Genomic DNA, 12,317 nt, shown 5'->3' with positions numbered 1-12,317 from the left:
TAATTTCTTTTCCTTTCTCGCCACAGGCTGCTGTCCCTGCTGCCCCTCTGGTTGCAGCAAGTGCGCCTCTGGCTGCGTGTGTAAGGGCAACTCCTGCGGCTCCAGCTGCTGTCAATGAGGAGGTCAACGTGATGGTTTTTCTACAACAGTGTGAAATTGTTCTTCTGTGCTGCGCGTCTTCGTTTTTGCATGGCATGGATCTTGTCTTTTTACAAGATGATTATGATGATAATAAATGACCTCTGGTTGTTCTCTCCGAATCTTGACTGTTTAATTTTGCGAAACTGTTTAACAAATACTTAACCGGGAAATCAATGCACTGATTTGTACTGATACAAAAAAGACTATCACAAAATGTCTGTTCGTTATAAAAAGACAACTGTGATTATTTTTGCTTTGTGCTTAATTTTCAATATATAAATGTCAAGCAGTTATTGGTGTGTGTCTTTATTTCACCTTTCTTACGTTGGGGACTATATATCTGACCCTGGACGTTGGCAACTGACATTTATAACCGTCTGAAACCTGAATATATTAGCTTTCCATTGATGTACACTCTTCAAAATAAAGGTGCTTCACAATGCCATAGAACTTTTTTGTTTAAATAGTTCCATAAAGAACCTTTAACATCTGAAGAACTTTTTGTGGTGAAAGAAGGTTCTTCAGATGGTAAAAAAGAGATGGTTCTTTAAAGAACATTTGACTGAATGGTTCTTGGAGGATCCAAAAATGGTTCTTCGACATTACTGTGAAAAACTTTTTAAAGCACCTTTATTTTTAAGAGCGTATAGTTTGTTAGAATATGACAATATTTAGCCAAGGTCAAACCAATTGAAACTCTTGAATTTGAGAGTGCAAAATATTGAGAAAATTGCCTTTTAAATTTATCCAATACAAAATCCTTAGCAATGTGTATTACTAATCATATGGTTATGACAGTAAACTTACAAAATATCTTCAAGGAACATGATCTTTACTTAATATCCTAATGATTTTTTTTTTTTTTTTTTGGCAAAAAAGGAAAAATCAACCCTTACAATGTATTGTTGCAAATATACCTTTGGTACTTTTGAGTTGTTTTGCGGTCCAGGGTCATATTTTCTTAGCTTACTACCATAGGCAGAGGGTTGGCTCTTGCCAGTGGTTGCAAAGTACTATTTAGTAATGCAAGTTTCATTTATAAAGTACATTTAATACACAAGTGCTGGGAGTTTTGCTTTAACTTAACTCAAAACTTGCCTGATGTTTCTAGTATTACTACTAAGACCTTAATTGGCTGGTTTTGGGTGTGTTTAACTGGACAGCGGCCCTCCAAGAACAGGATTGGACACCCCTGGACAAGTAGTTAAGTTGTTTACATGAAAATATTTGTAAAATCACTGTTGTGAACTGGGAAAATGTAAATAATAGCCTACATAGATGACAGTGCAGTAATGTGTTTTTAGTCTGGTTTTAAGTGTGGTGACTATTGGTGCATCTGGAACATGGCTCCAGCTGGATGTAGCATAATGGCTAAAAACAAACCCACCTTGTGAGTTTTTAACTGGCGTGTGTTTAGTCTCCATCAGTTGGCCACATCGGAGTCACGGAATGTAAACAATGCCACTAAACCGAACGAAACTCGCATGTTTTGCTTATTATTGCTGCTGAAAATGGTAAATTATTGTCATGTTTCAGGCTGTACTAATTGGTCGAACTAGGAAAAACATTTGGAGTACTATAGATTGCCAAAAGTTAGAACAAATCAAGGAGAAGATTTCTGAGGAACAAAAGGCGTTCGCAGTTGGCCAGACTGAACGAGGATTTCCAGGGCAAGAATCTTGACAACATTCATGTTTGTTTTTATCATTTCCAGTCTAGTAGGTGTATGATTAGGAAAATATCTTAAATAATACTGCTCGTATGTATCTTTACCACCTATTAACTATTGCACCCTTTCCTACTTACTAAGTACTTCTCTATATGATTTAGCAGCTTCCACACACATTTTCTATGGTTTAGACAGCTTAAAATAGCATAATGTTTACATCTGATCATCTCCAATATGGCCGTGTATCCGGCTACACTCTTAAAAATATAGGTGCTTTAATGCTATAGAAGAAGGTTGTTTTTCTAAATGGTTCCATAAAGAACCTTTAACATCTGAAGAACCATTCTGTTTCACAAAAGGTTCTTTGTGGCGAAAGAAGGTTCTACAGATTATAAAAAGGTAAGAAAGAGATGGTTCTTTAAAGAGTTCTTTGTGGAACCAAAAATGGTTCTTCTATGGCATTGCTGTGAAGAACCTTTAAAAGCACCTTTATTTTTAACAGTATAACTGACCAAATTGTGACGTAAGTGCAAACCCTCTATTGGTGAATCTGGAACATATAGTTTCAAGCTGTATGTAGAACATGGCTAAAACAAACCCACCCTGTGGGTTTCTAACTGATTCTTTCTAACAATCTGATTTTTAATATGAAAAATACCACCAAAGTGATGAGTGATGTGAAAATACACTGTTTTTTCCCCCCCTCAGCTTATTACTACATGCAGAGGGTTGGCTTTTCCCAGTGGTTGCAAAGTGCTATTTAGTAATGCAGGTTTTGCTCTAACTTGCCTCAAAAATCCTGCCTGCAAGTTTATAGTATTCATAATTAGACTTGATTAGCTGGTTAAGGTGTGTTTAATTGGGGTTGGAGGATAGTGGCCCTCCAGAAACAGGATTGGACAGCCCTGCACAAGTGGTCGCAAAGTGCTTCACATGAAAAGATTTTAAAAAAATCACTGCTGTGAACTGTGAAGATGTATATAAAAGCCTACATAAGATTACAGTGGAATAAGATACACTACAGTACTCATTCAGTAAATACTGGATTTAAGTGTGGTGACAATAGAGTTTTTTCACGACGCATCAGAAATCGGCCATATTGGCGCCACTAAATGTAAACAATTCCACTTAACTGAACAAAGCTCACATATTTTGCTGATTGCTGCTGCTGAAAATAGTCAATTGTTGTCATGTTTTGGGCTGTACTAATCGGTAGGACCGGGAAAAACATTTGGAGTACTATAGACTGACAAAAGTCTTAACAAATCAAAAAGAAGAGTACAAAAAACTCTGAGGAACAAAAGGTGTTTGTGGTTGGCCAAATTAAACCAGGATTCCCAAGGGCAAGAACCTTGACAATATTCGTGTTTGTTCTTATCATTTCCAGTCTAGTGGGTGAATGATTAGGATAATATCTTAAATAATACTGCTTGTATGTATCTTTACCACCTATTAACTTTAGTTTGTCAAAATATTGCTTACTTAATCCTTCTCTATATGATTTAGCAGCTTCCACACATTTTTTTTCCGTGGTTTAGACAGCATAAATTAGCAAAACAACATATTCAGTAGTACATTAACTGTGCAAGCCATGCTGTTGTTTACAACCAAATATGTCCAATATGGCCACACATCCGGGTATCTGACGCAAGTGCAAACCCTCTATTGGTGAATCTGGAACATAGTTTCTAGCTGTATGTAGCATAATGGCTAAAACAAAACCACACTGTAAAAAGTTTTCACCAGTTTCAATTAAAAAACTTAAGTTTAGCAGCTGCTTAAAATTTAAAGTTAAATTAACTTAAGTCATTTCAACTCACAAGTTAAATCAACTCATTTTTATTGTAATAAGTTAAAATTACTTGCTGCTGAACTTAGGTTTTTAAGTTGAATCTGGTAAAAACTTTTTACAGTGCACCTTGTTTTGAGTTTCTTAACAGTGTGTTTTAATATGATAAATAGCACCACAGTGAAGGGGAAAATAAATTGTTTTGTGAACTCCAACATATTTTCTTAGCATATTACCATAGGCAGAGGGTTGGCTCTTTGCAGAGGTTGCAAAGTATTTGTTTAGTAATGCAAGTTTCATTTATAAAGCACATTTAATACACAAGTGCAGAAAGTTTTGCTCCAACTTGCATCAAACAACCTGCCTGCAAGTTATTCCTAGTAAGACCTTGTTTAGCTGGTTAAGGTGTGTTTAATTGGGGTTGGAGCTAATCTCTGCAGGACAGTGACCCTTTGGGAACAGGATTGAACATAAGTGTTTCACATGAGAAGATTTGTAAAATCTCTGCTGAGAACAGGGAAGATGTACATAAGAGCCTACATAAGATAACAGTCTAATAAGTAGGATACGCCACAGTACTCATTCAACAAATGTGAAACTAAAGAGTCGTGTTTTTAATCTCAATCGGCTATTATACAAAACTCACATATTTTGCTGATTATTGCTGCTAAAAATGGTCAATAATTGTCATGTTTTGGGCTATACTAATCGTTCAGACCAGGAAAAACATTTGGAGTACTATAGCCTGCCAAAAGTTATAACAAATCATAGAGAAGAGTGCAAACAACTGACTGAGTAACAAAATATGTTCGTGGTTAGCCAAACTGAACCAGGACTTCCAGGGTAAAAATCTTGACAACATTCATGTTTGTTCTTATCATTTCCGGTCAGGTAGGTGAAATATTAGGCTAATATCTTAATTAATACTACTCGTATGTATCTTTGCCACCTATTAACTTTAGTTTGTCAAAATATTGCACACTTTCCTTTTTACTAAGGCCTTCTCTATATGATTTTAAAGCTTCCACACGTTTTTCCTGTGGTTTAGACAGCATAAATTACAAAGACAACATATTCAGTACATTAACCGTGCAGTCCATGCTGTTGTTTACATCCAAGTATCTCCAATATGGCCACGCATCCTGGTAACTGACCAAACTGTGACGTAAGTGCAAATCCTCTATTATTGAATCTGGATGCTGGGTCCAGCTGTATGTAGCATAATGGCAAAAAAATTAGCCATATTGTTTTGAGTTTCTAACTGACTTCTAACAATCTAAGTTTTAAAATGAAAAACACCATCACAGTGATGGGCTGTGTGAACTCCAACATGTTTTTTTTTTTTTAGCTTTTTATCATAGGCAAAGGATTGGCTCTTCCCAGTTGCAAAGTATTAATTTAATAATGCAAGTTTCATTTATAAAGCACATTTAATACACAAGTGCAGGGAGTTTTTTTTAGTAGCTATTCTTAGTAAGACCTTGATTAGCTGGTTGAGGTGTGTTTAATTGGGGTTGGAGGATAGTGGCCCTCTGGGAACAGGATGGGACAACCTTGTACAAGTGGTAACAAAGTGCTGGATGTAAGTGTGGTGACTTTTGGTGCATCTGGAAGCTGTATGTAGCATAATGGCTAAAAAAACAACAACCTTGTTTTGAGTTTTTATATGAAAAATACCACCACAGTGATGGGAAAAAATAAAACGGTTTTCAATTGATGGGTTGTGGATATCTGGGAAACAGCATTATAAAAGCAAATTTTAACGGATCTGATTATACTATAATTACACAAAATGACAGAAAGGACTTTATTGATTGCTGTATCAAAAGAGAATAATCTCCTTCTATGCCTGGGTGTGACCAATGAACTTTACTTGCTTAATACTTGTTCTTTTTTTAATTTCCCATACTTTTTCCATGACCGTGGGAACTCAACATTTGGGGTGGATCACAACCTTTCATCAAAGCTATCCTTAAACAAACAATACCCATTCTTGTCTTTGATGACAACTTTGATTAACTTTTTTGATCTAGGCTACTTCAAAAGTTGACTTTTTGATGTCCGAATGAGACACCAATGTTAACAGGCTGCATGATATATCATGAAACATGTATTTGATATTATTACAATTTCATATTATTATTTATAAGAATTATAATTTTATATTACACTTTAAAATAAATGTCAAATGGTTTTCCAAGTAATCGTACATAAATTGTGTCTGACTCTTCTTCTTTCTGATATTTTATTGGCGAACATTGACAAACAACAAAATGGTGTATTTCCACCAACTTGTATGGAGTGTGGATTAAGATGACTTACTCCTCTCTCTTTTTTATATTCTTTCCCACAAATTAGATTTTTTATGGAACTGAAAAATAAAAACCTAACACTCATTTCTCGAGATATTTTGCAAAATATACTTCGGTATAAATTGCATTTTTATTTTTCCTAAATTATGAATTAGCAACCTTCTTTCAGTCTCATATTTCTGACAGTGCATTATAACATGTTCCACTGTTTCCTCTTACCCACAAAAGTCACACCTTCCTGTATCATGTTTACCCATTTTATAAAGTGTGCTATATCTCATCCTTGATATTACTATTTCATCTCTCATGTTTTTCCCTTCACCTTTTTTCTTCTTATCCTACTATTTTTGCCACCTTTCCTTCAGTCATTTCTTGATAATACTCTTAATTTCATACTTACTTAAATTAACAATTAAGTTAATGTCATTGTTTTAACCGCTTCTTTTGCTTCTTTATCTGCAGTTTCATTTCCTTGGATACCAATATGTGCAGGCACCCACAAAAACTTTTCTTAATAACTGTTTCCTATTCTCACTTTTAAAGCTCTCGCTAATGTTTAAAATCCTTGATCGATCTATACATTTTTGTGTCTGACTCTGACCTGATCACACGGAAAAAAACTATTGTAAACAGAAACTTTTGAATAAAGTTCTATCGAGTCGCGCGTGTTTCTGGGAAGAAACAGTTTGAACCAATCAGCGCGCTCTCAATGGAACCCGGGAGTTCACGAGGGTGTTGTGTTTAGCATAGCGGCTAACGTGGAAATTATCCTATTATAGCCGCTATAAGGATTCACGTTCAGAGAGGTGGGTTGTTACATATGCGTTAATTAGTTACCTAGTTAATAGCTAGTTAATTGAAGCCTCATTTGACAGGTGTCTGTTTGGGACGCGTTTGCTGACAGCACCTCATGTCAAGTTAGCTTTCTAGCAAGTGACAGTCGTTTCTACTCACTACTGTTGTTTCACAAGCTAACATTCATTCAACTCAGTGGTAATAATGTGTGTTTATATGTTCTATTTAATAAAAATAAAATGCTTAATAAATGAGTACGTACTGATACTGCTTGTTTTACTTTATTAACTGTAGATAATAATGTCTCTGACATCCTAAAGTTAACATAAATATGTAATTTCAGTGAAAATCGTACAGTTACTACTGTACAATGAAAATAAATTAACATGGAATGTCCTTTAAACTGTAGGCTTATCAATTTAATAACCTTTAGAGTTACTTTCAGTTTTATTTTAATAACAAGAGCTAAGTTAAGTGATAATTTGCTATGAGTTACAATTATTATGTTGCCATAAATATAGACATACTCTTGTGTTGCTCTCAGGTGGAACAGGTTCTGCACATGGATACTGAGGGCTTCGGGGAACTCCTGCAGCAGGCAGAACAGCTCGCAGCAGAGACTGAGGCTGTGTCCGAGCTGCCCCATGTAGAGCGAAACCTACAGGAGATCCAACAGGCTGGAGAGCGACTGCGTTCCCGCACTCTCACCAGGACCTCTCAAGACACAGCTGACGTAAAAGCGTAAGTTTTCAGTTTGGTGTCTGTATTTTATATTAGTATTTGAAATCATTTGGGTGAGCTTTTTTTTTTTTTTTTAAACTTCAGCTCCATTCTCTTGGGCTCTCGGGGTCTTGACATCTTCCATATCTCTCAGCGTCTTGAGAGTCTCAGCGCTGCCACTACCTTTGAGCCTCTTGAGCCAGTCAAGGACACTGATATTCAGGTTAGTGCATGTTTTATTTGGGTGGGTCTATGTGTTCCTCGTCCTAATTGCTTTTGATACTTTTCATGTTTTATATTTCCACACTGCATCCATTGAGATGCAGCTGTTTAATGTCATATATTTAGCCACTGCAGTAGCTGTTTGAACTGTAGTATCTGTTGATTTTAAAGTGCTCTGATTATCTGGATGTACACTACCATTGTAAAAAAAACTTACACTACCAGTCAAAAGTTTTTGAACGGTAAGATTGTTAATGTTTTATAGAAGTCTCTTCTGCTCGCCGAGCCTGCATTTTTTTTGATTCAAGGTACAGCAAAAACAGTACAATTTTGTAATGTTTTTAGTATTTAAAGTGACTGTTTTCTATTTGAATATATTTTAAAATTTAATTTATTCCTGTGATTTCAAAGCTGAATTTTTAGCATCATTATTACTCCAGTCACATAATCCTTCAAAAATCATTTTAATATTCTGATTTGCTGCTCAAAAAACAGTTATTATTATTATGAAAACAGCTGAGTAGAATTTTTTCAGGTTTCTTTGATGAATAGAAAGTTCAGAAGAACAGCATTTATCTGAAATAGAAAACTTTTGTAACATAAGTGTCTTTATCATCACTTTTGATAAAAAGAAAATAAATGACACTGACTCCAGGTTTTTAAATGATATAGTGTATAATATAAGCATTTTATTTTAGATAAATGCTGATCTTTGGGTCTTTCTATTCATGAAAGGCTCCTGGAAAACTGTTTTCAACTGTTTTAGTATTGATAATAATAATAAATGTTTTTTAAGCAGAATGATTTTTTGAAGAATTGTGTGACACTAAAGACTGGAGTAATGATGCTGAAAGTTTAGCTTTGATCACAGGAATAAATGACATTTTAAAATGTATTCAAATACAAAGCAGTTATTTTAAGTGGTAAAATATTTTACAATATCACTGCTTTTGCTGTGTTTTGGATCAAATTAATCCAGGCTTGGTTCTTTAAAAAACATTAAAAATCTTATTGTTCAAAAACGTTTGACTGGTAGTGTATGTGTACTGTAAGTTCAAAAGTTTGGGGTTTGTAGGATGCTTAAGTTTTTTTTTTTTTTAGTTTTTTTTTTTTTACTTAATTATCTTAATTAAATAATTATCTTATGCCCATCAAGGCTTTATTTATCGGATCAAAAATACAGTAAAACATTATATTATTAAACACTATATTACATTATAGACCAATATTGTGAAATATAATATAAAATAATAGTTTTCTGTTTTATATTTTATACATTTTATTAAAATGTATTTTATTTCTGTGTTGACATCTGATTTTTTAGCATCCATGTACTGCAGTCTTTAGTGTCACATGATTTTTGCTACTTTAGTGCTCAAGTAATAATGATTATTTTCGGCTTTTTTCAGGATTAGAAACTTTTCTTACATATTTGAAATATAAATATTTTGTAGAAATGTGAAAATCAATTTTTGATAAATTTAATCCTTGCTGAATAAAAATATTTATTTCTTAAAAAACAAAAATCTTACTGACCCCAAACCTTTAAATTCAGACTATTTCTTCTTCTGGTAAAGTATTTCTTCATAAATGTATGCATCTGAAATGAGTAGAAACAAGCCATTTAATGGAAAAGCCTAGCAAAAGCACATGTACTTGAATATTGCATTGTGATGGAGTTTCTTAGAAAAGCAAGTTATTTTATTTTTATATTTTGAGAGTTGTTGTCTATCATTGTCCTCTTTTGTTTTTAACATGTATACTGTAAAATTGAGTTTCATGCTGCCATTTTAATACAAATGGGATTGTCTAATGCATCAAACATTTTAACATTTATTTAAACAAGTTGACTTATATCTTGTATTGTCTACAAGTTAAGCTTAGTCATATTTCTGTAGTTGTTTTTGATTTGCTTTTTGAATGCATTTTTAAACTTCAATCTGAAATTAATATAATATGTGCCCTTTATTTTAAGTCACTTCAATTAGAAATCATTTTCTACAATTACTACTTTTTACAAAGTAAATCCTAATACATTTAAATAATCTTTATTATTTAGACTTGATTTGCAATATAAAAAAAAGTTTAGAAAAAAAAGTCGGAAAGTAATTGTTTTCTTTTTTAATATACTTCAAAATGCAATTTATTCCTGTGGTGGCAGATGTGAATTTTTAGTCAACATTCAGTGTCACATGATTCCTTAGAAATAATTCTAATATGCTGATTTGGTGCTCAAAATGTTTATTAACATTATTATGATTGTTGAAACGGTGATACTTTTCAGTATCTTTTGATTAATATAAAGTTCAAAAGTACAGAATTTATTTAAAATAGAATTTTATGACATTATAAATGTGTTACTATCACTTTTAACGAGTACATCCTTGCACAATTAAAGTATTCATTTCATTAAATAAAATAAGTAAATAAATACTGACCCCAAACATTTAGCATTTGTTATAGCTTTTCCCTCTTAGTGTGTACTCTGCAGCATCTTAATACTCAATAATTTGACGAGACATCCTGCATTACAGTCTCAGTAAAAGCCAAATAAACATCTAAACAATCTCCTCACTCAGCCCATTTATAATTAGCACTATGCCTTTGCCTTCAGAGCTTAAGAGATAGGCTGGGTCTAATGGTTTTTAATCCATGTGCATGCGTTTATCTTAATAGCAACAGGTTTTTTTGCTATGCATATGTCTTTGCTTTTTAGTGCAGCTTTGCTGGTGTATACCGTGGATATGTATTTCCTGTTTATTTTGATTTAGTCAGGTAAAGTGCACAGCTTTTAAAAATTATGTAGTGCATCCTGTGAATTGGATTATAATATATAAGTCTGCTAAGGTGTGACTTTGCTTTGGGAATAGGTAGCTATTGAATTCAGTTCTAAGTGCTTCTGTGAGAGTAACAGAGGCCTGATGGCCAAGAGACGTGACGTGGCAAAACGTGAGTCAGGGAAAGCATTATGTCATTCTTAAACTTGAAATTACACAGCTTAAGGATTTAGTGTTTTTTGCTGACAGCTCCGATTGTAAATTAAAAGAACTTAATATGAAAATGTAAAGTGACATGGGAACTGAATGATGTTATTGCATTCAGGAATAATAACAGTGGTTACAACGCCCCCCTGTGGATGCTGCTGATACCAGAGGATTTTTAGATTCAGATATATAAATTCATGCATTGCTTTTATGACTCACAAAGCACCATGAGACAAATAAAACACGTGAGTTCAGAAAGGTGGTGTTTATGCTGACTGCATTATGATACCTCAGGTTTAATAAATTATAGTGAGCTCACTAGAGCCAGGAATCGGCAGTGAAGTCAACAATGAGCTGGCAAACCACATGAAATTAAATCTGGAGTCCTCTTGTGGCTTTTTATCCGTTTGCACCTCACGCCATTGTGAGCCGACTGTACTATGCTTAAATTAGCCTATCTAGAGAGATTTTACTGCTCAAGTGGCAAATATGTTTATATATCCCATGTGTATACATTGTAATGCTGTAGTAGGGACCTAAATGTGTTTACACAAAATCACAGGAAGTAATACATCACTTGAATGTTGAAGTGGATTAGACATAAACTACTCTTGTCATGCCATTTAGTGTGGTCTGTAGTCTCATCCATCATCAGGTGTCGTAAGATCATGACTAACACGGTCTTTAAAGATTTCTGCGGGACTATCTTGATCGACAAAAAAATGCTGCAAATATTTTTTCGATTTTTATCCATTTATGTGTGGTAGACATTTGGTACCACATTAAACAGTATTGGGGAAGATATCAGATTTGCTTTGTTAATTTGATAAATGAAGAATGACCAAAAAAAGAAATAAAATAAATAAATACTATCATATGGCATGATTTTTGCAGCATTGCTCTGTACTTATCTTAGTTATAAAATATGCTATTCCTTCTCGGAGTGCTTTAGTTTGAAGGGAAGCTACTTGATGAGTCTGTTTTTTAGCCACAGTATCGATTGTTTTAAAGTGAGTCATTGTAATAAATCCCATTTTAACAATATTAATGATAATGCTAAATGATGTCCAGTATAATATGAGTTTTAAAAAGGAGCACTTTTGTGGTTTTGTGTCGATGAAGAAGCACTATGAGTCTTACTGAAGGGCCACTTAGTGTCTTACTGAAGGGCTGTGGGGTACATAAGGTTGGGAAACATTGATCTAAACTGGTGATTATCCAAATCTGTGTTTTCAGGGCTGACCATTTCTATAGCCTGTATGAGGAAAACAAAAAGGCTACATTCACACTGCAGCCAAATGTGGCCTAAATCAAATCTGTTTTTCTCATGACAATGTGTACAGCACGAACCACGTGGAATCAAATTTTTTAATTCCGATTTGTGCCACTTCCATATGTGGTGCTAAATCCGATACAGGTCAGATGTTCTGCAATGCAACCACAGTGTGAACAGTCATATCGGAATTCATGCGACCTTTACGTCACTCTAGATCAACATCGGTCACGATTCTGCACTCATGGGAGTCACTTCAAAGATTTTACATACCCGAAGGTACCAAGACTGTTGCGAAAGGTAGTCAGTAAAAGTGTGATAACTTTGAAAGCGTCAGATCTCATAAGTAGTACAGTGACAACTCTATATACAAGCAAAATGAAAGCTTGTATCAAGTTTCAACACTCTGCTC

General features: G+C 34.2%; 2 protein-coding genes across 2 annotated transcripts in view; both read left to right on the top strand.

Moving 5' to 3' along the window:
• Nucleotides 1-84, top strand: part of kiaa0513 (KIAA0513 ortholog) — a 15,866-nt gene extending 15,782 nt beyond the window's left edge. The window contains exon 8 of the mRNA XM_073850181.1: nucleotides 27-84. Within this exon, the coding sequence (XP_073706282.1) occupies nucleotides 27-84 (58 nt within the window). The remainder of the gene's footprint in view (nucleotides 1-26) is intronic.
• Nucleotides 85-6,620: 6,536 nt separating this feature from the next.
• Nucleotides 6,621-12,317, top strand: part of nup93 (nucleoporin 93) — a 30,848-nt gene continuing 25,151 nt past the window's right edge. The window contains exons 1-3 of the mRNA XM_073850385.1: nucleotides 6,621-6,717; nucleotides 7,251-7,447; nucleotides 7,532-7,649. Coding sequence (XP_073706486.1) covers nucleotides 7,269-7,447; nucleotides 7,532-7,649 — 297 coding nt within the window. The 5' untranslated portion in view covers nucleotides 6,621-6,717; nucleotides 7,251-7,268. The remainder of the gene's footprint in view (nucleotides 6,718-7,250; nucleotides 7,448-7,531; nucleotides 7,650-12,317) is intronic.

Source organism: Garra rufa, chromosome 11 (genome assembly GCF_049309525.1).
Source record: "Garra rufa chromosome 11, GarRuf1.0, whole genome shotgun sequence".
In the NCBI taxonomy this organism is placed as follows: Eukaryota; Metazoa; Chordata; class Actinopteri; order Cypriniformes; family Cyprinidae; genus Garra; species Garra rufa.
Note: the sequence above shows the minus strand (reverse complement) of the source record. Positions and strands in the feature narration are given on the sequence as shown.